The sequence below is a fragment of the Castor canadensis genome, chromosome 17 (genome assembly GCF_047511655.1).
Source record: "Castor canadensis chromosome 17, mCasCan1.hap1v2, whole genome shotgun sequence".
In the NCBI taxonomy this organism is placed as follows: Eukaryota; Metazoa; Chordata; class Mammalia; order Rodentia; family Castoridae; genus Castor; species Castor canadensis.
The window spans coordinates 57,387,324-57,414,137 of record NC_133402.1 but is presented as its reverse complement, the minus strand read 5'-3'; the positions used below and the strand labels follow the sequence as shown (position 1 = coordinate 57,414,137).

Sequence of the window (26,814 nt, the reverse complement as noted above, 5' to 3'; positions counted from 1 at the left end):
CATTATCTGCCCATCCCCAGACAGGGCATGTCAGAGAGAGGGAGGCAGAGCTAGAGAAGTTCAGGAAGGACAAGGGTGGTGTGAAGAGCCAACCTCAGGCCACCTCCTGATAAAAACAGAATCTGGAGGTTTGAGGACCAGTCACTCCTGGCCCTACCTCTCACCCCTTTCCTTCTCCTGATCCCCATCAGCTTAGGAAAAGCAAGTGAGCTTTCTTACCTGCCCTGGCTCTGAGTCTAACCTCTGTAAGTCATGGCACACAGCTAATTACAATGCAAAAAGTCATCTACATTCTGCAAAAACAAAGTAGGTGAGTAAATTCCCAGCTATGGCAGAGTAAAGAATTTGAAAATTCTCTCCCACAAAAACAACTATAAAACTGAACAAAATTGTTAACAAATATTGAAGGCTCTGAAAGTAGACTACCGGCAAACCAACTATGAAGTGTTTATTCATAAAAATGTGAACTTAGACAAGGTCAGTGAGAGTCTGTGGCATTCAGAACCAAGGCTATGCTAGTGCCCATGCCGCTCAGGACATCTTTCAAGGAAAAAGGAAATAATGCCAGACAGTAGTTCAAATCCATAAGAGGCAATTAAGAGCACTGAAAATGATAAACATGTGATTAAGTATAAAATACTGCATAAATACACTCCTCTTTTCCTAATACTTTAAAATATAAGAATGTATAAAGCAATGATTGTAACAATGTATTTTTGACTTGTAACATATACATGTATATATACATATATATATATATATATACACATATATAATACGTATACATATATACACGCACGTATATGGGAATAATAACACAAGGGAGAGAAAGAAAAATGGAGCTACACTGAAGCAAAGTTCCTATCTTTTACCAGAATTAAGATAGTATTAACTTAGGGCTGGCACATGGCTCAAATGGTAGAATGCCTGCAAGGCACCAAGTTCAAACCCCAGTACTGCCAATTAGAAAAAAGTATTAACTTGAAGTAGACTGTGATAAGATATATATCGTAACTTTAAAGCAACCACTAAAAATATAACTAAAATAATACAGTTTTTTTTTTTAAATTAGGAAATTAACCAGACATGATGGCTCATGCCTGTCCTCCCAACACTCCGGAGGCTGAGGCAGGAGGATAGTGAGTTTGAAGTCAGCAAATGGGCAACATAGTGAGACCCTGTCATTTTGCTCTGGTTATTCTGGGGGCACTTGAACTATTTGCCCAGGCTGGCCTCAAACCTTGATACTCCCAATCCCAGCCTCTCAAGTAACTAGGATTATAGGAATGAGCCAGTGGTACCCAGCAGTGTTTTGTTCTGGGTATGGTTTTGTTATTGTTGTTGTTTTGAGATGGAGGGGATGTCTTGCTATGTTGCCTAGGCTAATCTCAAACTTGTGGACTTAGCAGATCCTCCTGCCTCAGCCTCCTGAATAGCTGCAACTACAGGCATGCACTTCCATGCCCAAATTAATATAGAAGAATTGAATGACATCACAGAAGATGGAAAGGAATCTGGAACAGAAGTACTCAGCTGGCAAGGACTGTCGGAAGCAATAATTTTGGAAGTCTGCAGTCTAGTTAAACACTTGCAGAACCTAGAGAAAAGCATGATGAAGAAGCAGGTCAATATCAGCGAATTTCTGCATTTGGTGTAGCTGTTACAATTCTGCAACCCACAGCCCTTGAAAGGTAACCATGAGGATGGAAACTCAAGTTCTTGGGTAGCTAGCTGGTGCCAGGCAAGCTATAAAAGACCTTTTCCTCCAAAGAAGAAGGTTGTATGTTTTTTGGTTTGGTTTCGGTTTTTGTTTTTTGGTACTAGGGGATGAGGCCCGGGCCTCAAGAGCACTATCCCACTGGAGCATGCCCCTACCCCTTGTTTTGTTTTGAGACAAGGTCTCACTAAGCAGCCCAGGCTGGCCTCAAACTCACAATCAACCTCCCTCAGCCTCCATAGTGCTGAGATTACAGGTGTGTACCACCATGTCTGGCTTTGTTCATTTCTGAGGTGCTGGGGAATCAAACTAAAGGCCATACATACTAGGCAAGCACTCTCCCCCTGAGATATATCCCCAGAGTTGTGTTGTGATTGCTGATCACTGCTTTTGATGGCTGAGGGGGCAGTACAGAGACTGGCCACTATTTCAACTCTGATGGCTCAAACAGCTGCCCTGTCATAAGGGGACAGAGTTTGTTCCCGCCCTATGGACCCTACAAGACACAGACATTTAAAGATACCTTTATCATCACTGGTTGGCTTCACTAAACTTTCAGCAACCGTATCAGCAAGGAATACACACTTGGCAAAAGAAGTTTGGAAAGGTCTCAAATGAATTCAACAAGCAAATAAATCAACAAATCAGTACTTCTTGAAGAGAATTGGATTTCAAAAGTTACCAAATATAACACTCTGAATTTCCAGTCCTCAACCAAAACAATTAGAAATCAGGCAAAGAAACAAGCAAGTATGGCCCAATCACAGGGAAAAATAACATGACAGAACCTACATCTGAGGAGAACCAGACATTGGCTGTTGTCTAAAGTATTTTCAACGAGCTAAGGAAAACTATAGAAAGAGAACAAGGAAATGAGGAAAACAACATCTGAACAAAATGAGAATACCGCAAAGACACAAAGGAGCCAAAGCAGAAGTTCAATATATAATTGAAATAAAACATTCATTAAAAGGGTCCAGTTGCAGATGTGCCCAGACAGAAGAAAGGATCAGAAAACTTGAAGGTAAAACTATTGAAATTATCCAGTACGAGAACCAGAAAAAGAAAAAAAAGAAATGAACGAAGCCTGAAGAACCTGTGAAAAAACATCAACTACACCAACATACACATTATAGGAATCCCAGAAGAAAGAGAAAGGGTCAAGTAAAATATTTGAAGACATATTAGCCCCAAATTCCCCAAGTTTGACTATACATGTGAATATTCACATCCACACAGCTCAGTGAACTCCAAGTAGGACAGACTCAAGGACATGGGTACCAAGACCCATTGTAGTTAAACTGTCACAACCCAAACATGAGAAAAAACAGAAGCAGCAAAACAAAAGCAATTCTCACACACAAGGGATCGTCAATAAGATTCACCATGGGGGTCGGAAGGGTAGGGGGAGACACAGTCAAAGTACTGAAAGAAAAAGCTGTCAATCAAGAATTCTATACCCAGCAAAGCTACTTTTCAAGAGTGCCGGAAAAACATCACATTTCCAAAAAACAAAGGCTGGGAAAGTTAATTTGCAGTTGACATGTCATGCACAAAATCTACAGGGAGCTCTTTAGTCTAAAATAAGAAGGACGCTAGACAGTAATATGAAGCTATGAAAAAAACACTAATATAACTTTCTAGGCAAATATAAAAGAGGGTAGTGTTGTACTTTGGTTTAGAATGTCTCTATTTTTCCTATATGATTTAGAAAACAAATACATGAAACAATTCTAAATTCATTAATGAGAGTATCATGTATTAAGACAGAATCTATGATAATGACAACATAAGGGAGGGAGGATGGAGGTAAAAGAAAATACATGACAATTGTATGACAATAAATTAAGTAACAAATGAAATGGACGAATTCCTACAAAGACACAAACTATGAAGCTGAGTTAAAACAGCAGAATATCTGATAAATCTATAACGAAAAGAAACATATTAACTAAAAAACTACCTACAAAAAAAGCCAAGGCCCTAGATGGTTTCACTGGTGAATTTTACTAAATACTTAAAGAATTACAGGATGGATGTAGCTCAGTGGTACAGCATGTGCTTAGCATGCCCAAAGCCCTGAGTTTAATCCACAGCCCCAGGCCCAGCAAGAACTAAATACTTTACAAGCTTTTCCACATAGAAGAAGAGATGGCAGGACAGCTCTGCATAGTTTTAGAACAACCCATTCTCCCCTCACTGCAGTTCTCAAGAATTATCGCAGAATGTGCTGTGAATGCCACATCCTCAGATTCATAGGGTCAGACCAGAATAGCCATGTCCTTCCACACTTCAGGCCAGCACATCACATGGCCCCAGAGGATAAAACTCAGGCTGGCTGCTTTGTAGGCCCCTCAGTGGTGGTGTAAGTGGTGCACATGCCACAAAGACTCCACCCAACCCGGGCAACTTTCCTGTGCCTTGGGGACTGGTTCTCAGTGAGTCCTAGGCTTCCACTGTCCCTTGCTGCCTATCAGTAGGTAATAAATCCACTTCATGTGACTTGTGTGTTTTGTCTTACTGGACTCAGTCAAGTTGGCAACCGATGCATCGCAAACCTTCCTCAGAGGCAACATCTGTAACTCATTCTGTGGGTGAGAATTAGTCTATACCACAACCAAAAGAAAACATCACAAGGTACTGCAGACTAGTATCTCCTCCTAATATGCATATAAAGGTCCTTCTTCCATATAGGGAGCTGAAAATGCTTCTTTTACATTTCTCCCTCTTTTATCCCATTACACTATAATAAAACCTCATCAAAATACTAGCAAACAGAACAAGAAGAAACTTGTAAAGTCAATTATACACCATGACTAAATGTGATTTATCACAGAAACATTCAAAACTCAGTACAATTACTATACCTCATCATTAGCATAAGGAATGAGAGCCAGATCACTATCTCAAAGGTGCAGGAAAAGCATTTGACAAAATTACAACATACCTCTAGGATAAAATACTCAATAAACTACACAAAGAAAGGAACTTCCTCAACCTGGGAAAGGGCATCTATAAAAACTAAACCAGCTGACATCACATTTCACAGTGAGCGAATGAATGCTTCCCCACTAAGATCTCACCACTTCTACTCAAAATTGAATTGTAGGTTCTACACAGATCAATGAACAAGAAAAATAAAAGGCACCCATATTAGAAAAAACAAGTAAATCTTTTTGCCAAAGACATCATGCAGGTAGGAAACCTTAAGGAATATACAAACAGAGAAACTCCATTAGAGCCAAGTGGCTGGGGTGTAGGTGACAGCGAAGCATGTGCTTAGCATGTCCAAGATCCTGGGTTCAATCTGCAGCACCAAAAAACAAACAAACAAAAAACCCCAAACTAATAAACAAGTTCAGCAAGGCTGCAGGATATAAGACTCATATATAAACATCAATTTTACCTCTAAGTAGTTGCAAAGAACAAAACTGAATTCCATTTACAACAGCATCAAAAAGAATCAAACACCTGGGCACAGTGGCTCTCACCTGGAAACCCAGCCACTCAGAAGGCAGAGATAGGATCATGGTTTGAGGCCAGCCCATCTCAACTAATAGCTGGGTTTGGTGGTACATATCTGTCATCCCAACTATGTGGGTAGCACAAACAGGAGGATGGTGATCTAGGCCAGCCAGCATAACTGAGCACAAACATGAGACCCAATCCCAAAAATAACTAAAGCAAAATGGGCTGGAAGTTTGGCTCAAGTGGTAGAGCACCTGCACAAGCAAGTGAAAGGCCCCAATTTCAACCCCAGTACCACCAACAAATAATAAGTAAAATACCTGTGTAAACAAAAGAAGTGCAAGACAAACATACTGCAAGTTAAATAGTGCTGAGAAATTAACACGACCTACATGAATAGAGAAACATTCCATCCACGTGGAGAAGACTCAATGGACTAAGATGTAAACTCTTAACAGGGAGCCAGTGGCTCACATCTGTATTCCAACTACTTGGGAGGCTGAGATCAGGAGGACTGCTGCTCGAGGCCAGCCTGGGCAAATAGTTCATGGAAACCCCACCTTCAAAAAAAATAAGCAGAGCAAGCTGGTGGAGTGGCTCAAGTGGTAGAGCACCTGCTTAGATAGCATGAGGCCCTTAGTTCAAAATCCAGTACTGCAAAAAAATAACTAGAGCAAAATGGACTGGAGGTGCAGATCAAGCAGTACAGTGCCTGCTTTGCAAGGGTGAAGTCCTGAGTTCGAGTCCCAATTCCACAAAAAGAAAATGTAAATTCTTATCAAACCCATTGATAGAGTCAATACAGTTCCTATCATATCTCAGATATATAGTGTTTACAACAGTTCCAAAAATTCATATGGGAACACAAAGGACCCAGAGTAGTCAGAATAACTTTTTAAAAAGAACCATCAAGTTGGAGGACTTTACGCAGCTTCAAAGCCACTACAAGGTAATAACAATCAAGCGAATGTGGTTCTAGTCTAAGCATACATACACAGATCAATGAAAAAATTGAGAGCCCAGAAACAAATTGACATTTACGATCAAAAAAAAAGTTTTACAAAGTGCCAAATGAGAGAAAAGTCCCATCAATAAACTGTGGCAAGTGGTAGGTGTGCAAGGCCCTGAATTCAAGCCCCAGTACCAACAATATAAATGAATTTAAAAAATGCTATGCAAGGATGAATTTAGGACTCGATGTCACATCATATGTCAAAATTAACTCAAAATAGATCACAGACTTAAAAGAGCCAAATCTACAAAATTCCATAAAGAAAACATTAGATAAGCCAGGTGCCAGTGGCTTATGCCTATAATCCTAACTACTCAAGAGGCAGAGATCAGGAGGATCCCAGTTCAAAGCCAGCACTGGTGCAAATAGTTCGAGAGACTTATCTTGAAAAAACCCATCACAAAAGGTCTGGTGGACTGGCTTAAGCAGTAAGAGTAACTGTAGTAAGGCCCTCAATTCAAACCCATGTCACCAAAAGAAAAAAGAAATCAGAAAAAATTATTATTTCATATTAGGAAGCATTTCTACATTATGATCCACATAAAAAACTGGTAAACTGGACTTCAAAATTAAAAACTTATACTGGCTCTTAACTGTCTCTCTCACCTTCATCCCAATCTCTCTTACTCTCTCACAATATACTTCATATTTCAAATGAAACCTTTTATTTCTTTTTGTTTCTTTCTCAGTCCATTAATAAGCAGAGAGATCACTGATATGATATTCACTAAGTATTTCTGAAAAGTGGGATTTGGAGCAATTTCTTTCTTTGTACTACTACTTGAACTCTATATAATGATCCTGTAATATTTTCTACCAAAAGCTAAAAAGAGCATTGTACTTTAAAAAAAAAAAAAAGATCTTATTGGGCTTAGTTCTCTAAGCCCACTAAGCCCAATATTTTTCAAATCTCCATTAACAGGTTTCTCACCAGGAAGATGTCTGCGTAGCCAGCCAAGGACTCCACCCCCTCTTGGATCCGAGCTCCCCCAGAGTCATTCAGCCCAATCACTGGAGCCCCAGCTACCATAGCCTGGTCCATAATCTGGGAGAACAGAGAAACCTCTTATGAGAAAACACTCTTGTTATCAAAAACATCCTCCTTACAGCACCTAGGTCTAGCAAGGTTTTGTCTGGAGTTAGTTTGGTTTGGGCAGTACTGAGGATGGAGCCCAGGGTCTTACACAAACCAGGGTCTTGCAATGCTCTACCACTGAGCTATAACCCCAGTCTGGTAGCGGTGTTTTTAATACTATGAGGCAATCTTTGTACTGCTCTTTATCTTTTAGCACCTGTACTCTTTTGCTAGACCGGGAGTTCTTTACCTAGGGTCCTCAGAATCCCAAGGGTGGTGGTCAACAAATTTCAGGGAGTTTATGAAAACTTGGATTGGAAAAAATTTACATCTTTGCTAACTCTAGCTGAATGTAGGCAAAAAAAAACCACAGTAGTGTTGGGGTATGCAGCTCTTTGGTAGAGTTCTTGTCTAGTATGTATGAAGACCTGGGTTCAATCCCCAGTACCACAAATGTATAACTATCATAGCACACTATTTTTTGAAAAAGTACCTATGACTTTGTCACTAATAGAAACCAGTTATTTTTATGTCACATGAAATTTGTTGCAAAGAACCTGAAATATTCTCACTCAAGCCTACTCTGGAATATACCAATTATTAGACCAATGGCTAAATCTTCTATTGAATGCATTAATATGGAATCACGTATATTACAAATGTGTATTCAAATACCTTTAGTTCTTTGTAATCTTACATTTTATTTTATGCATGGAAAATGTAAGAGTCAAGGGTTCACCAGGGTCAAAGAGATTCATGAAACAAAAATATACAAAGAAATATGTTGCTGGGTGCTGGTATTTCATGCCTGTAAGCTTAGCTACCTGGGAGGTAAAGATCAGGAGAATCACAGTTCAAAGCCAGCCCTGGAAAATAGTTCAAGAGACCCCATCTTGAAAAAAACCCATCACAAAAAAGGGCTGGTAGAGTGGCTCAAGTGGTATTGCGCATGCCTGGCAAGTGTGAGGCCCTGAGTTCAAGCCTCACTACCACCAAAAAAGAAAGAAACATGCTAAGAAGCCCTTTGAGTCAGTACATCTTGCACAATTCTGCTCTATCCCAAGTATCCAGCTCAGTGTACTATATCCCCAAAATACTCAATACGTACCATATAACTGATAAAATTATTGGGTTTTATTTTCAACAGTAAACACTTACTTTGCAGATCTTTTGGGCATGTGCCCCAGACAGACTTCCTCCAAAAACTGTAAAATCCTAAAATGAAAACACAATGAAATCAACCAGTAAAATACAGTGACTTGGCTAGACAAAGCAGAAAACTCATTTTTAAAGGAGCTTCAAAAGTTGAATAAAATAGAAAAAAGTTGGGTTTATGAATTATTCCATAGAATGGTGAATAAAGTATCTTAAAGATAGCTTCTGTATGATCAAGAGCAAAAGGCTTAGCATTTGCTCTAAAAAATCATTTTAGCTCTGAGGAAATCATTTACGCAGGATTAGCCTATTATCAGATTCCATGGATGCCAAACAAGCATTTCCATATCTAGGAAATATTTGTTTTCTGACAAATAGGAAGGAAAAAGGGGGAACCAGAATCCTCATGGCACAGCTCCCTCCGTTGTCAAGACAGTGGGGCAGATGGTGGGCTGGTACTGCAATCCCAGCTCATAACTATGAGGGAAGTAGAGATTGGAAGGGTCATGGGTCAAGGCTAGCCAGAGCAAACAGTTAGAGAACCCATCTAAACCAACAAATTGGGCATAGAGGTGCACACTTATGATCCCAGCTACTCCAGAGGCATATAGGTAGGAAGATCAAGGTCCAGGCCAGCCCAAACAAAAACATGAAACCCTACCCAAAAAATAAACCTAAAGCAAAAGGAGCTGGGAACATGGCTTAAGGAGCACAGCACCAACCTAATAAGCACAAGGCCCTGAGTTCAAACTCCAGTATTGCCAAAATAAAAACAGTGGAGAATTAAGACAAAAGCAGAGGGCCTGAGGGAAACTGGAAGCACACCACCAGCACCTGACCTTGAGGGGGCACCAGGAAGCCTCCCCTCCTGCAGAGACCAGGCGTGTAGGGCCAAACAGGCAACAAGTACGTGGTGGTATAAGAAAAATGATCTTCTCTATCAAAGTATATGTCACCCACTCACTTAAAATTCCTCAGGTCGCCATCTTAGGTGACTCACATTGTTTAAAGAGTTCCTGTTTCTTCTTCTGGATTCTTGTACAGCCCCAACTGCCCATGAAAGCTGCCCACCAAATTGAGTGCCCTAACCCATCCCCCAAGCTTTTTAGTCAACCAAGTAAGACTGTGAACTTTGACCTAGCCAAATCCCAGGTAAGGGGCAGGTACAACTGCTTCAGGGAAATAAGGAGAAGTCACTGTCAGCCATTGTGTGTTCACATGTCTGCTGAGCTGGAATGAATACGTGCTTGCACCCTTTTGATCAAAAGAAATTGCCTTGTCAGAGGGGCTCTGAGTTAGAAGCAGACCTCAGAGGGCCTCAATTACCTTGAGAGGAGGAAGAGGGCTTATTCACTAAAGAAACTTAGCCAGAGGCATCTGAACTCACAATCACCAGCCTAAAGGAAGACAAAGGTGAGAATGCAAACAGGTGACACTAAGAGAAGCCTGTATACTGAATGAGCTGGGGCTGGCCCCTTCTGCCTTCCCCTCCCTGTACAACACACCATCAGCCAATCATCAGACAAGGGTATGAGGTCACTTCCTGGGAAAACAAACTCACCAGAATCACCACCTGTAAGACCATAACAAAGAGCTGGCTCATCACTCCCCATGCTCACTACCTTGCAGGGCAGATTTCAAATTCCCATTTTCCCTAATGCCTTCCTCAAACCCAAATACTCTCTTCCCTCGTCCTGAGTCCACAGCATCTGCGTGGAACTGGTCTTGCCCTGTCTGTGCTGCCCCATTCTACCTACCAAATGATGTGCTTCTTGATGAGCAAGAAACAGCTCAGTTACCTCACTCCACTTACCCCAGGGGCAAAGAGCTACTCCAAAGTGTCTATTCTATCTACTTCTGTATCTGCTTAGGTAGGTAGGCAAAACCCATGTCCAGAAAACACAGTAGTGTTCTTTGTCCTATCTTTTCAATGTATCCTTCTGTATGAGTTTTTTCCTAGCCCTTATAAATTGCCAAAAGAGCCTGTCTCAAGTTTGAGGCCAGCCTGGACAATATATATTGAAATATATATATATATATATATATATTTTTTTTTTTTTTTGGGATGGGACTGGGATTTGAATTCAGGGCTTCATACTTGCAAAGTAGGTACTCTACCACCTGATCTGTGCCTCTAGTCCAAAAAAAAATTTTTTTAATTGAAAAAAAAATATGATTCCTTCTAGTTCAGCATTTGGCAGACCCATTTATAATAGTTTTATAACATTTCAAAGGTAATTCAATTAGCAAAGAAGTACAATAAATTTAAAATTAACCAAGCATTAACTATTGTAATATCAAATCCAGAAATCATTCTAGGTTCCTAGGCAAGCTACATAACTTTAGATCTGCAAAAGAAACTACACATTTAGAATTACATACACATTTCTACCTGTGGAGGGGAAAACAATTTAAGTCTAAACTAGTATACAACATTCTGTTGTATTTCTATTGCTGCTACAACAAATTTACACAAATTCAAGGACTTCAAACAAGTTTATTATCTCATAAATAGTTCTGTGGTTTAAAGTCCTACAGAGGCCTCGATGGGCTAAAACCGAGGTTGACAGAGCTGTGCTCCTCTCTAGAGGCTCCAGGGGGAATCTGTTTTCTTACCTTTCCAGCTTCTAGAAACCATTCCCATTCCATCACTCACAAACTTCTGACCCTCCATCTTCAAAGATAGCTAAACACAGGTCAAGTCCTTGTTCTAACATCTCCTCCTTCTAACCTCTTCTGGTTCCCTCCTCCACTTTTAAGGTCCACCTAGATAACCCAGGTCAATCTATCCTAATGTCATCAGTTCCTATGTCACAGGTTCCAGTGATTAGGATTTGGGGGAGTGGGGATTATTCTACCTCTAACAATCTCTTAAAGTTTCAGCATGAAGAAACTGTATCTGTGTTGACAGAGTCTGACAGAACGTGACTGAACACTTTCATGAGAGCCCAAAGCCCAGGCCTATGAATGTGCGCGTCAAGTCCCCTTTGCCCAGGCTGCATTGGCTGCACTCCCTTAAATCCACGGACAGTCCCCAGGACGTGAATGTCCTCCAGGCACATACCCAGCACTGCCAAGAGGACTCTCACTCATGTGGAGTAAAGTCCCGGTTCCTGGAACAACGTCATATGAATCCACTGCCCTGTGGTCCTCCAAAAACAGACTGAGGACTCTTCCTTCCTGAGAAGGAAACAGCATAATACTCTAGACATGTTGGTGTCTAGACATATTGGTATGAAGCAAATCTTTCATCTGCCTCAAACTGTAAGCAACGTTTCATTCCCTGAAATTGTTTTCCTTGACATAGTTTGCTCTTGGCTCTACCCTATAGGAAAGTCCAGTCTACAAAGGTTATGAAATACCTGACTGAAGACATAAACCAATCTTCCACTGATTCGGCCCCGTCCAGTGACCACGCTGTCTCCAGGAAACTACCAGAGAAATAGAAAAATAAAGGTTAAAAAAAAAAAAAACCAATTACTCTTTTAATGAATTTGGTAGTTATACCTTAAAGACAAACACACACACACACACACACACACACACACACACACACACACACCACACCCCAAATTCCTTTATGTGAATAAAGAACACAAAAGAATCCCACCCTGGCTCTGCACAGCAAGCACTGGACTACTGGACTATGGTTCTATCAACAGGAGTGAAGGACACAGTGGTCTTAGGCCTCATCTTCTATATTTTTCCTTCCTTCCTAGGCCAAGGGTGGCTCAGGGGCAAAGCACTGGCCTAGCACGCATAAGGCCCTAAGTTTGATTCCCAGCACTACAGGGGAGGGAGACCTTCTATGGCCACCACTGCCACTCATGGGAAGGAGAAAGTCATAAAGAAAGATGGCACCAGGTGTGGTGGTACACACCTACAATAGCAGCACTTAGGAGGCTGAGGCCAGACGATTGTGTTCAGTACCAACTTGGGCTATACAGAGAGACCCTGTCTTACACACACACACAAACACACACACAAACACACACACACACACCCACAAAGGCAACATCTAAAAGGCCACACACACACCATCCCAAACCTTTAAAAGGCAAATCCAACATATTACATGGAAGCTCAGCAACCAGTGTGGCCTATGATAGCTCAAATGTCAAATGGAGTCAGTCAAGTTTACAAATCTGGTTACAAATAGTAAATGTGCAGAAAACTGGATGAAAACTGAGTCCAAAGAACTCCAGACTCATATGAAAAACACTCTGGTTTTGCTGACCTCAAAACTCAGAGGTACCAGGCATGGTGGTTCATGACTGTAATCCCAGGACTCAGAAGGCTGAGGCAGGAGGATTATAAATTCAGGGCAAGCCTGGGCTACATAGTAAGACCCTGTCAAAAAAAAAAAAAAAAAAAACCTCAGATTCATAAACAAGGTGTCAAAGAGGCAATTAGTTAGCATTTGGACTAGTGCCTAGTTCTCAGACCACGACTAAAAGACTAAAAGATCTTCCACCCAAATTTGTTAAGAACTAAACCCACAAATCAGAGTCCTGGGAACTGGGCCAAGCAATTCACCCACACTCCATCTGCAGACAAAGGTGAGGGCAAGGGAGAACCTGAAGTTCCCAGCAGTACTTCTCAGAGGACTTGAGAGAAAAGCTGTACAGACACATTACTCAAGTGGGAAGGCAGGAGAGCCATAGCTGGAAGGCATTCATATAGACATTTGAACAGATACCTTATTCTTATCAGCAGCCATTCCAAAGTCTGCACATCTGTGTTCCACAAACATGTCGCTCTCCACAAAGCTGCCAGGGTCCAGCAGGAGACTGATCCTCTCCCTAGCAGTTAGCTTTCCCTAAAACACAACAAGGATTCACTCGGTGCTGTCATCACAGAATAAGTTAGCAAGCAAAGTAAGTGGTGTTGGCTGGTAAGCCAGGAGAACAAGGTTTGATGCGAAAGTCTTCATTCTGGTTCTCCATTCTGTCTCACCTGCCCAAGGCAGACAGATGCTATTAACAGACTTTGTTTCAGACAGTGAGGAAAACAAGGTAGACAAAACACTGCAGGAGCCACCCAACTGTGGAAGGTAAGTAAGAAAAAAGGAGGAAAGGACGGAGAGAAGTGGCAGTAAGTTCAGACTGAACTTGACCCTAGAACAACATGAGTTACACAAACAATGGAGTACCTAAGGATCTGTAAAAAGAAGACTGGAGAAGCAGAAAGTGAAAAACTAAAGCAGGCTTAATAAGGGGTCTGAGGCTATACCCTCAGGTTTACAGGCTCCTTCTAGAGAAGCCTACAGAAGTACACCTTGCCAGGCCCAACCCCTCCCTCCTGCGCCCAGCTCTCACCCCAAGGCACACTACTTCCTATTTCTCTTTTCCCTTTACTAGCCTACAATGGGGGCCCTGCTTAGGGACTCCACTTCTGAAAGAGAGAAGACCCCACAGAAGGGAACTACTGAGTAAAAGGGGAATGGACAGAGTGCTAAAGAGCTTGTTTAAGAAGAGGAAAGGGGAGAGAGGGAGAGGAGAGGGAAAGAGGGAGGGCAGGAGGGAGGGAGGGAGGGAGGGAGGGAGGAAGGAAGGAAGGAAGGAAGGAAGGAAAGAGGGAAGGAAGGAAGGAAGGAAGGTTCTTAGACCTAAGATTAGAGTCTTCAATCTACCAAGAACCTCCACTACTTGGACAACCACAACCTCAACCCTAGCCAAACCTCAACCCTGGCCCACTGTGCCTCTCCCACCAAAACAAAACAAAACAAAAAACCCTCAAAGTGGTTATTTCCCCCCCCTTAGACAAGTAGCCAAAGCCAGAGAGGTTATGTTAAAAACATCAGGCAATCCAATACACTGCTGTGTAAAGCAGAGTAAGTTTGGGGGAAAGTAATTTCCCCAAAGCAATATATATATATATATATATATATGTATATATATATATATATATATATACAGTATATATACAGAGGTTTTTGAGTATTTATACTCTGACGCACTAAATCTACTTCTAAGAAATCTGTCCTATGGAAATTGTCCAAAAAATTGTTTTAAAGGGGTAGAAGTTTGTCCCCTGACTAAATCAGCTTTGGCAAAAGAAAATCAACTCTGGAGACTGCATGGAAATCCACCAGGATAGGCCTGGGAAGGGATGTGCCAATGTTTCCAGAAGGAATTGAGCAACAGGCCAAAGCAAAACGTGAAAGGCCCTTCCAGAAGATAATCTAATGGTCCCCATCCCTCAGAGCGGCCCCAGGGGAGGGAGGAAAAGCATTCCGGGTACCACAAATCAACCAAAATTGCAGTTCACTTCCAAGTGTCCAAAAGAAAGTTACCCTCCGGCCTTTATCAAATGTGAACCTGAGACATCTGAACCAACACGTGACTGGCAATTCAGCAAGGGCCGCCAAAAGGCCAGAGGCGCCCGGCCCTGCCCAGTCACTCCCCAACACCGGGGTAACGCTGGGTGCCGTTCCCCGGGGGGCTCTCCCTCCCTGCGGCCACGGAACTCAGCCGGCCCCTCAGGCCCCTCGACTCGCCCACCGCTCAGGGAGGCAGCGAGGAACAAGCCTGGTTTCAGGTCGGGGGTCGCCTCTCGCTCAGCCTCCGTTTCTTCTGCTGCCCACGGCCCACAGAGGCGAGGCCGCGAGGACCTTGGCTGTGGACTCCCAGAATGGCCACCTGCTCGCAAGCTCAGGAGGCTGACCTGGCCTGCTGCTGCTGCCAACCCACAAGGTCAAGCGAGTTTGACCAAGTTACTCCCCCACCACACGCCTCAGTTCCCGTTTTCCATCCTGGGGAAAGAACCGTCCCCACTCTTCCTTTTCTTTTATTCACCACTCTTTCTGAAACACCTTTTTAAAAAGTCTCTTTTTTAGACTATTCTCTTCATTCTTTAATTAGATCTCCTGTTTAAGATAAATTAATTCCTTAGAGATAGCTGTGTAGCGCGATGGCCCAGGAGGGCCGCCTTCAGTCGCAAGGCAAGGGGCCCCGTGACAAGGCGCTTGGCCTCCCATCCCAGAAGCCACAGGTCCTCCAGGTGCGCGTTCTCGCCGCGCCCCTCCAGGCAAGGCGCTGATTGGCTGGGAGGCCTCAGGCGCCGGGAGCCAGGAGCGCTGTGATAGGTCACCGGGGGGGGGGGCGGAGCCCGTTCAACCCCCTCACCCCCAGGACTTACTCGCTGATGCTGCGCCTCGATGCGGCGCTGGCCTCCTCCCAGCAGGGCGGTGCGGCGTTTGTGCTCGATGCGCTCGCTGACAGAGACCGGCTGGCTACTGAGGCTGCGGACCGTGCTGCGGAAGCCACCAGCTCGAACGCCGAGCCCTGCTCCGCCCGCCACCAGCCGCACTGCCGCCGCCATCTTTGCTCGGCGGGCGTGCCCCAACCGGCGCACTGAAGCACGCTCCTGCGTAAAGCGTGTGTACCGCGAGGTGTGCGCCTGCGCAGCGTGGGCGGCACGCGGGAAGCAGGTGGCCTGAGCTCCAGGCTTCTTGCCAGGGCTGATCTCGAACTGCCAACCTCCTGATCTCTTCCTCCAGAGATGCTAGGATTCCAGGCGTGAGCCATCTATGCTCGCCACCGTAGCTTTGTTGTCTCCCTGCAGGAAATGAGTAGGTAGTAAAGTTTACGAGCATTTACTGTACGCTGTGCTAAATGTTGCTCTTTGCCCTAACCAGTACTTTATATCTTGATTTCACAGATGAAGTGAAGCACAAAGGTGGAATGGTTTAATGTGGAGCCATGACTGAAGATGTGGTAGAGCCAGGATTGAAACTCAGAGGCACCTGTGTGCCAGGGATTGCACTCAGGACCCTTAGCTCTAGTGATTGGGTTTCCGTTAAAGAAAGATTATTCATGGCACTTGTTAGAGGATGATAAAGCAAAGCTTTGTTCAGGACCCTTTGGTAGTGTAAGGATCACTGCAATAGGGTTTTCAACTAGAGGAGAGAGATTGAGAATTCCAGACAAGGAGGGGGGCTTGTCAGTGGATGGAAAATCACTAAGAGGGAACATCAGGAGCAAGGGGAAATCTGACTAAATTTATCTAACAACAGTCTTTTTAATTTTTATTATATTCATATGTGCATACAATGTTTGGGTCATTTCTCCTCCCTTCCCCCCACCCCCTCCTTTATCCCCCTTCCCCCCTCCCCTCCACCCCCTCACTACCTGGCAGAAATTATTTTGCCCTTATCTCTAATTGTGTTGAAGAGAGAGTATAAGCAATAATAGGAAAGAACAAGGGTTTTTGCTGGTTGAGATAAGGATAGCTATACAGGGAGTTGACTCACATTAATTTCCTGTGCGTGTGTGTTATCTTCTAGGTTAATTCTTTTTGACCTAACCTTTTCTCTAGTTCCTGGTCCCCTTTTCCCATTGGCCTCAGTTGCTTTTAAGGTATCTGCTTTAGTTTCTCTGCATTGAGGGCAACAAATGCTAGCTAATTTTTTAGGTGTCTTACCTATCCTCACCCCTCCCTTGTGTGCTCTCGCTTTTATCATGTGCTCAAAGTCCAATCCCCTTGTTGTGTTTGCCCTTGATCTAATGTCCACATATGAGGGAGAACATACGATTTTTGGTCTTTTGGGCCAGGCTAACCTCACTCAGAATGATGTTCTCCAATTCCATCCATTTACCAGAAAATGATAACATTTCGCTCTTCTTCATGGCTGCATAAAATTCCATTGTGTATAGATACGACATTTTCTTAATCCATTTGTCAGTGGTGGGGCATCTTGGCTGTTCCATAACTTGGCTATTGTGAATATCTAACGAGTCTTGCTGAAGGCAAGCCATGGTGCTCAGACAGCACCTGGGAGATGGTGCAGGATGCAGAACCTAATGGGATATGGAGGGTAATCAGGTATCAAGGATGGAGGATTCTGGCTGAACTGACTTAGCAGGAATCTTGCTAAAACAATTCAACAAGGGACCCAAAGTCAAGCCAATTCAAAAGAGAGCTCAATAGAGCCTGGCCAAAGTATGGTCAAGAAGAGAATCACCCAGGATGCTCAAACTCCACCCCAGTTCTACTGAGTCAGAAACTAGGGGTGGGGTCAGTGATTCTGTTTAGCAGATGATCTTTAATTCATTCTGATGCTTGCTAAAATTTAAGAACCACTTATCTAGGGGTTTGAAACTGAGCTGGTTGAGAGTTTGTTTGCCCAGCTAACAGGCAGGTCTTCAAGGCAAAGTACAAGGTGCAGATTTCTCATTCTTAGCCACAGAAAACTGCTGAAGTTGATCATTAACCCTTCCAAGATCAGCTCACAGCCAGGGCTTTAATAAATTAGATTCTGTCCTGAGACTTTAATGTCAATGAATTCATTTTAAACAAACGTTTTTTGAGTACCTATATGCCAAGAACTGAGTATCAGAATTTCCTGCAGTAGGAATTGTTCTAGATAAAAGGAGGGAGCGTTCAAGGCCTGAAGTCACCTGGCTAGACGAAGCCCATCTACCTCTGTCTGGCTCTATGGTAGATGCTGTTGGCCCTGCAGTTGGGTCCCTCACTAAACTGAGAGAGGCAGGCAAAAGGTTGGTCTTGAGAGAGAATGGGAAAATCTGAGAAATGCCAAGAGTGACCAGGAGAGTATCTATGAGAATGTAACTTCATGCCAGGGAACAGGAATGGTGTGAACAAAAACCTGACACAAATAGCCAGACTCGGTTTGCCCTCAGCTTTGGGGGGAAATAAGACTGGGAAAAGGATGATAGAATTAGATTATGAAGATTTTTGCCTTGTCCAGAATTAGGACTTTTGGGCTGGGGCAGTAAGATTCCCTTGTCCTACAGTTCTTTGTAGATTGTCTCCTGACGTACATCCCACACCACTGTTTGCTTAGTTCTCAAGGCCAGGCATTGTAGCTCAAGTCTGTAATCCTAGCTACTCAGGAGGCAGAGATTGGGAGGATTCTAATTTGAGGCCAGCCTGAGGAAAAAAAAAGTTCACAAGGCCCCATCTCAAGCAATAAAATCTGAGTGTGTAGCAAGTACCCATCATCCCAGCTACAAGGGAAGCATAAATGGAAGAATTGTGATCCAGACTCAGAGCATAAGGTGAGACCCTAATAAACAAAGCAATAAAGGTCCAGTGGAGTGGTTCGTGGTAGAGAGCCAGCCAAGCAAGCATGAGGCCCTGAGTTCAAACCCTCAGAACCACCAAAAATACAAATAGGCATTTGCACCTGGGTCTGAATATTTTCATCTACTCTTTCCTATACATGCTTTCAGACTCTGCTCAGGCATTATATTCTCCAGAGAGTCTATCCTGATCCTCCCCCTTTCTGGGCTCAGGTTAAGGGAGCAAGGAATTTCTCTTAAATTTAACCAGTGCTTAGTCAAAGTCAACACAGGAGGCCTTACTGAACCTAACTGTTCCCGCTAGCTAGTCCTCACTCCCTCCCCTGCCTCTTTCTCCTTGCATTAGTCTGTTTTACATTACTATAATGAAATGCCCAAGGCATATATTTTATAAAGAACTTTACTTTGGTTCACAGTTTTTTTTTTTTAGTTTTTTTTTAATTTTATTATTCATATGTGCATACAAGGCTTGGGTCATTTCTCCCCCCTGCCCCCACCCCCTCCCTTACCACCCACTCCACCCCCTCCCTCTCCCCCTACCCCCTCAATACCCAGCAGAAGCTATTTTGCCCTTATTTGTAATTTTGTTGTAGAGAGAGTATAAGCAATAATAGGAAGGAACAAGGGTTTTTGCTGGTTGAGATAAGGATAGCTATACAGGGCATTGACTCACATTAATTTCCTGTGCGTGTTACCTTCTAGGTTAATTCTTTTTGATCTCACCTTTTCTCTAGTTCCTGGTCCCCTTTTCCTGTTGGTCTCAGTTGCTTTTAAGGTATCTGCTTTAGTTTCTCTGCGGTAAGGGCAACAAATGCTAATTTTTTAGGTGTCTTACCTATCCTCACCCCTCCCTTGTGTGCTCTCCCTTTTATCATGTGCTCAAAGTCCAATCCCCTTGTTGTGTTTGCCCTTGATCTAATGTCCGCATATGAGGGAGAACATACGATTTTTGGTCTTTTGGGCCAGGCTAACCTCACTCAGAATGATGTTGTCCAATTCCATCCATTTACCAGCAAATGATAACATTTCGTTCTTCTTCATGGCTGCATAAAGGTTCACAGTTTTAAAGGCTGGAAGTGTAAACAGCATGGTGCAGTTTCTTGTGAGGACGCCCATTGACTGTATCATATCATAGCAAGAGAAAAATGTATATCTGTGCATGGTCTCTCTCCCTCTCCCTAGAAAGTCACCATAATTCAATCATGGAGGCTCCACCCTAATGATTTTACCTAATCAGTTTCCAAAGGCCCAACCTCTAAACACCATAATCAAATTAAGTTTCTACCCTCTTAATATTATTAACATATGACTTTGGGGATTAAAGTCCTGTATGAGTGTGGGGAGACAAATCATATTCAAACCACAGCTCCCCTCATCCCCTTTTTCCTCCTCGCTGTCCTATGGGGCATTCCATATGTAGTTCTAGACATCTGTAATGTTATTCCTCTCACATCAGGTTAAGTCTCAACCTGGGGTGAATGAGATATGGGTAGGGTAGAAGGAGGGTCAAACTATCCAGGAATTGCCCTTTTGGTGTTATTTGAGTTATTTCTGCATTGTGAGACAGTCACTCTGATCTGTCTTTAGTTTTCTTGCTTTGTGAGACAATAAAGTTGAAAATTCCAGAATACCTGATTGCAAATCCTGCTCCCACGTGACTTCCTGGATAGCACAGCAAGAGGTGTTTTTGTTGTTTTAGTTTTTTTTTTTGGTGGGACTAGGATTTGAACTCAGGACTTCATGCTTATAAAGCAGGTGCTCTATGGTTTAAGCCACATCTCCAGCCTTGCCGCAAGAGTTTAAATTCTCTTCAGGGCCTCAGTCCTTTCTGTAAACGTGGAGAGGATAGTCTGTGAAACCTCTGCTCCGTCTGTGCTCTGACCTCTCACTCATAACATTATGATAAGGAAAGATCCCAGTTACTGGTGTCAAACCAGGGTAGTTCCTACTCTGCCAGTCACCTTTTTTTTTTTGTGGTACTGGGGTTTGAACTCAGTGCCTACACCTTGAGCCACTTCACCAGCCCCCTTTTCCTGTGATGGGTTTTTTGAGATAGGGTCTTGTGAACTATTTGCCCGGGCTGGCTTCAAACCGAAATCCTCCTGATCTCTGCCTCCTGAGTAGCTAGGGGGCCTTGTGCTTGCTAGGAAGGCACTTTACCACTTGAACCTTGGACAATTTAGCCTCAGTTTCCTCTTTTGTAACATGGGAGTAATAGTTTTACCTCAGAGACTTGTAAGGTTTAAATGTGAAGATATACGTGAAACATATAATACATTGCAAATGTGAAATGCTTGTTAATGGTAGCTAGTAGATTACTTAAATAGTTTTATTTATCCAAGATTTTCGTAAGCACTCCTTAGAGTGGAAGGAGAGCGGTGCAATTCATAGTTATTTGTTTACTTCCTTCCACAAGGAGGGTGGACAGGAGAGTGCAAATCTTGCTGCTGCCCTGACTTCCTGGATAACACAGGGTGGCATGTCAACATTTTCTGGCTATTCCAGCTTGGTCAGTGACTACTGTGAGCAAGGATGAGTGTGATGCAAGGAGTAGTAAATGGGAGAGGTCGCACATATTTAGTCTTGGTCTTTGGAGAAGCAGCTGCCAAGAAAGGAACTAAGCAGGCTAGAAATCAATCAGAGGAACCACCTGTGGGAGAGAACATGGAGGCAGCAGAGAGAGACTGGGAGAGCCCCAGATGCAAGTGTGACCTCCAGTAGAAGAGAGAGGAAAGGGAGGTGGGTGGGAGCTGCTTATACTCCTGTACAGTTTTTTTGTGTGTGGGGAGGGGGGACTGGGATTTAAACTCAAGGCTTCATGCTTGCAAAGCAGGTACTCTATCACTTGAGCCACACTTTCAGTCCATTTTGCTCTGGTTATTTTGGAGAACTATTTGCCTGGGCTGCTCTCACACCTTGACCCTCCTGATCTCAGCCTCCTAAGTAGCTAGTATTACAGGAGTGAGCCACAGCTCCTGTGTAGTTTTAAGGAAAGATCAGCAAGGCTGATGAGGGTTCCTGGATCCAAGGCATTACTGCTCTCATTCAGCTAAGAGCAGCCTGAGGAAGGTGTGGCCTCAGCACAAATTCATGGTGTATTCTGGAGCAACAGCTGGTGCTCTCATTCAGTTACACTCAATGCAGTCCAGGTGTCTTCTCCCCAAGAGAGTTTTGAGTGCTTAGGAATAAAGAGTTAAGATTTTTGTCATCTATTAACAATGCGCTTTTCCTGTGTTGTTTTTGTTTTTTGGGACGGGGATTTTGGTGGGGCTGGAGTTTGAATTCATGGCTTCACACCTGAAAACGAAGCACCTCTACCACTTGAGCTACACCTCCCGTCCATTTTGGAGATGGGGGGTCTCAAGAAACCCACACCTCCACCACCGCTGGCCTCAAAGCTTGATCTTCCCAATTCTCCCTCTCAGGTAGCTAGGATTACAGACATGAGCCATCAGTGCCTCAATTGTTTTAGCTTTTTTAACAGAAGAAAAACAGAAGTGTTTTAAATGCACGTTTTTCTTTCTGAACTGTGTTTTCTTGACTACTGAGATAGGGCCTCAAAAGCTCTGGCATAAATTCAGTTTAAATTGTTACTAAGACCCAAAATCTGGCTTTCCCCAGACCACACACGTTTTTCAAGGATTTGTTGAGAAATCTTCATCTTTTCTGAGTCCTTGGCTTCTGAGGGAAATGAGCAGAGTTGGTCTGTCTCTTTCTCCAGAGTAACTTCTAAAACATTCTTCTACTCTTGCTGAACTGCTATTCCTTCTAAGTTTTTGCCAGGTGTTGGTACCACTCTTCCAGCATTTCCCTGACCTCCACAACACATACTTCTCCCCCTTCTCCTGTGTTTCCACATCAGGCTCATTTTTCTCCTTCCATGCCATCCCCCACCATCCTCAGAGATTCCATCAGCTTTCACACTGGAATCCTTGTGACTCTCTGGCCTCAGAATTCTCCAGCCTCCTCAACATGAAGCGGCTTTACCTACATACTGGGCATTGTAATCACTGAGCCTTGTCACACTACCAGAAGCTTGCCACCTTTTTCTTTCTTTCTTTCTTTTTTGTGGTACTGGGGCTTGAACTCAGGGCCTTCATCTTGAGCCACACCACCAGCCCAATTTTGTGATAGGGTTTTTTGTGATAGGGTCTCTCAAACTTTTTGCCTACGGTGGCTTCAGGCTGTGATCCTCCTGATTTCTGTCCCGAGTAGCTAGGATTACAGGCATGAGCCACTGGCTCCTGGCATCGCCATCTCTTTCTTTACATACCTTCATATTGACCTGGCCTATTCCTCAACATAACCTTTTAGTCCCGTCTGTTTTTAAACTCTGCTTTCCCTAGCATTCTGGCCATTCTCAAAACCTTGATTTTCCATCTAGATCACTGTGCTGAGGCACAGCCCTGGGTTGCCCTTTCTTTTGGGTCACTCTGATTCTGCTCACCATTGACCACAAATGCTGAAGAAGTCACAAAAACCAAAGTAAGTATTTTAGTCTCTTAGGACTGCTAAAACATATCACCATGAAATTAGTGGTAATATAACAGAAATTTATTTCACAGTTCTGGAAACTAGGAATCTGAAATGAAAGTGTTTGCAGGGCCAGGCTCCCTCCAAAGGCTCTAGGGGAGAATCCTTTCTTGCCTCTTCTATCTCCTTGTAGCTCTGAAGTTCCTTGTTTTGTGGCAGCATACCGTTAACAGTCTCCATCTTCTCATGGCCTTCTTCCCTATACTTCCCATGCTGGGGATTGTTTAGGCAAGCACTTTACCCCTGAGCTACATTCTCAGCCCTCCTTCTCTTTTTTCTTATTCAGATACCAGTCACTGAATTTAGGGCCCATCCTAAATCCAAGATGAACCTCGATTAAAGAACTTTAACTTAGTTACATCTGCAAAGATCCTGTTTCCAAATAAGGTCACATTCACAGGTACCAGGACTTAAGATTTGGACAGTCAACCACTGCAGATTACTGCAGATTCTTGCTGTTCCTCCATACCCAGTGATTTCACTTCCAAAAGCAAGCCACAAAGCATTTCCATGATTTCCCAGTTGTAAGCATCTCGTCTTCCTCCAAACTCCCATCTGCTTCAAGTTCCTCTTTTATAGCTTTTATCAAGTTCTACCTTTTCACAGTACTATCTATGTAAGACAGCTTTTTTTGGGAGGGAGAAGGAGGGAACCCAAGGCCTCAGGCTTGCTAGGCAAGTGCTCTACCACTTGATTCCCTCCACCAACACAATGTAGAAGAGCTTTACACTTTCTCTGGTTACCTAAGTTGCAGCAAGTGCTAAGTATCTGGTCACCAAACTTCACTTGGGAATCTTTGTTCTAGTTAGAATCATTTATGTTGCTCTGGTGCCACTGACCATGCTGTCCTAACCCCTCCTCCCCTAAACATTCAAGTCTCTCTTGCCTTCCCTAACTAGTTCCCTATCTTCCTACTGATAAAGGGATTAGGTAGAGTTAGGAAACCTGATGGCTGAGAATGATAACTTGGATGCTGATAAGGAATCACATCCTGGACTGCTGGCTTTAACAGAATGGCATACAGCAGGGTCTTGCTGGCCTAAAACCCACACAGCCCATGGAAAATGAGAGCCCCAATCTGACCATGCAAGGGTAAGAACAACCCCACTCAACATATGGGAAGAGTTGATGATACATAACCCACTTAACAACAAGTTAGCCTAGTTTCCTAGTTCTGACACACTGATGTCCACAGGCCCCAGTAAAAGCTGAGGTCTTGGGGCCCCCAGCACAGCCCCTTCTTGAGCCTGCTCGCTCTCCTATTTGGAGAGTGTACTCTATGCTCTGCTTTTGCTTTGCATTGCGTTAATAAAACAGCTCCTGCTTAAGTCTCCTGTGTGTTCATCCTTGAATTCTTTCTCCAGTAAGACCAAGAACTTTCTGGCTCCTGGGTCCCAGTGACCCAAACCCAACGACACTACTTCTTAGCTTCTTCTTTTCCCAGGCTTATGCTTAGCAACCTGTCCCTTCTCTACTTCTGATTCTCAGTCTCCTATCTTGATCTGCCTTGTGAAGCACAAGACTGCCCTGTCTACATACATGAGCCTTAGTCTCTACCCAGTTCAGGCCTTCTGCCCAGGCCCACTAGATATCCTTAACTTTCTCCAAGAACACTCTCTTCACCTTCTTGCCTTTCCTAATGGCTTTGGTTCCTTATAACACCTTCCATTCCACAAAATTCTGCATTTGTGTGTGTGTGTGTGTGTGTGTGTTTGTTTGTTTGTTCCCATAGTTTGTCCCTAGTTCCATGACTCCCTGCTTGATATTTTGCATTAAAATGACTTTGGATTTGGCTAATGACCTTACTCTTCTCACCCACAGTACACGCCAATTCTGTTTGGATTTATACCTGGTAATGGGGCTTGGGGTATATATCTTCAGAACTGTAATGTACTAGACATGCCTGGCTGGAATGGTGGGAGATACACAAAAGATTGTGACTCACAAGTTAACAGTTCCATCCAGTCTTTCCTATTTCAGTCAAAACAGACTTTAGGAGTCTGTGAAATGAAATACAACCTGAACGGATGTGAGGAGACCATGGGGGTAGTTTGGCTAGAGTATAATGATTAGGTAGCTATATTCTCATTTTCAAATATTTGGGTTGTCATAAAAAGCCTAATTTTCAGTATCAAATAAATGTGTATACAAAGAAACAAAAACAAACAAAACCCCAGACTTTAGAACTGGTGGAGTGACTCAAGTGGTAGATCAACTGCCTTAGCAAGCATGAGGCTGAGTTCAGACCCCAGTATTACACCCCTCCCCCCGCCGTAAAAGAGACTTAATGATGCTCTCCATTTCTGAAGACTGACACTTTGTTCACTTAACCTTAAATGTAGCCATGATATAAGAAATATTCTTTCTGATTTCCTCATCTTCCTTCTTCCCATTCCTTTTCCAGCCACTTGAAAAATGTTAAGCCAGGAGTCATGGTAGTTGTTTAAGAAATGTTTCTTAACTTCCTTTTCTTTTATGATTCCTGCTGCATTTCCAAAAGGTTATATGAAATATGCTAATTTCACAATTATTTCTATTATAATGGGTGATTTTCAACTTTTGGTGTGAATTACACTGTTAGAAAGCAATTAAGGTGAATGTCTAGAAACTGGAAAAACAGCTATTCATAAATGACTCCCACAGAATTAAATACTTAGAGTACGGGTCCTGTCATTTTTCTGTGTATCCAGTACCCAGCAGTTCCTGTTCCATGGAAGGTATTCAGTCACTGAATAGACTGCCCCTCTTCTTACTCCAGTTTCTGTGTGAAGACATAATTACCTGAACCTTGGCTACATCATGAGGCAATTTCTTTCCCATGAAACATGGAAAACCTATCTAGTTTCCTGAGTTGTTGACATTTGAGATGTATTCACTGGGGAGCATCAAAAGTAATAAAGAGAATTTCTTTTCATTAGAATGTTCATCCCATCCAACTCTTCCAAAATTTCAGCCTTATGATTGGTGCAAGTGTGACCCTGAGCTAATGAGCAAAAGAAGTAAGGTTGAAAAGAAGCATTCTTAGTTGGCAGTACACTCCAAGGGTCATCAGCAAGAGAAATGAAGTCATCACTTTCCCATGTGATACTGTGCATGGTTTGTTGTTGAAAAAAAGAAAGGGAGGGAGGAAAGGAAGGAGAGGGGGAAGGGAGAGAGAGAGAAGAAAGAAAGAAAGAAAAAGGAAAGTCAGGTGTGGAGGCTCATATCTGTAATACTAGCTACTTGGGAGGCAGAGATCTGGAGGATCACAATTTGAGGCCCAGGCAAAGAGTTTGTGAAACCCCATCTCTACAAATAGCTAGGCACAGTGGTGCATGCTGGTCATCCCAGCTATGCGTGAAGCATAAATAGAAGGATGACTAACCTGAGAAAAAATTCAAGACCCCATCTTAAAAATAACCAAAGCAAAAAAGGTTGGGGCATGGCTCAAATGGTAGAGTGCCCACCTAACCAGCACAAAGCCCTCAGTTCAATCCAAGTACTGCTGGAAAAAAAAGAGTCAGAGAAGACAGGGGGAAGGAAAGAAAAAGTGAAAAGAAAACCACATTCTGCTGAGGGATTGGAAAACAAATGCAACAACAGAACTTTCCTTACCACCCTTTTTATATGTAGGTAAGGGTTAAGTAAATATTTATACATTCCTGACTTCCAAAGTCAGTCACAGGCCAGAAAGGGCCCTAGAAACAAGCACTGCAGTCACTGTGAGTTAGTGAAGGGTTTTCTGATACAATGGAGAACATGCTTTGGTGCCATTAAAACTAAAGTCCAGGTGACACTGACAAGCAGTGTGATTGGGCACATCAGTAAA

General features: G+C 43.1%; 1 protein-coding gene across 3 annotated transcripts in view; it reads right to left on the bottom strand.

The window, feature by feature from the left end:
* The window catches only part of Pccb (propionyl-CoA carboxylase subunit beta), a 56,850-nt gene extending 41,058 nt beyond the window's left edge, over positions 1-15,792 (bottom strand). Inside the window, exons 1-5 of one of the 3 annotated variants that reach the window (XM_020160048.2) lie at positions 15,568-15,792; positions 13,127-13,246; positions 11,790-11,858; positions 8,431-8,487; positions 7,129-7,242 (exon numbers count right to left, since the gene is read on the bottom strand). In XM_020160048.2, coding sequence (XP_020015637.1) covers positions 7,129-7,242; positions 8,431-8,487; positions 11,790-11,858; positions 13,127-13,246; positions 15,568-15,750 — 543 coding nt within the window. In that variant the 5' untranslated portion in view covers positions 15,751-15,792. Of the gene's footprint in view, positions 1-7,128; positions 7,243-8,430; positions 8,488-11,789; positions 11,859-13,126; positions 13,247-14,930; positions 14,950-15,567 lie in introns of those variants that run through there. The other 2 variants (XM_074059918.1, XM_074059919.1) reach the window with 2 other exon arrangements.
* Between the last annotated feature and the right edge of the window lie 11,022 nt (positions 15,793-26,814).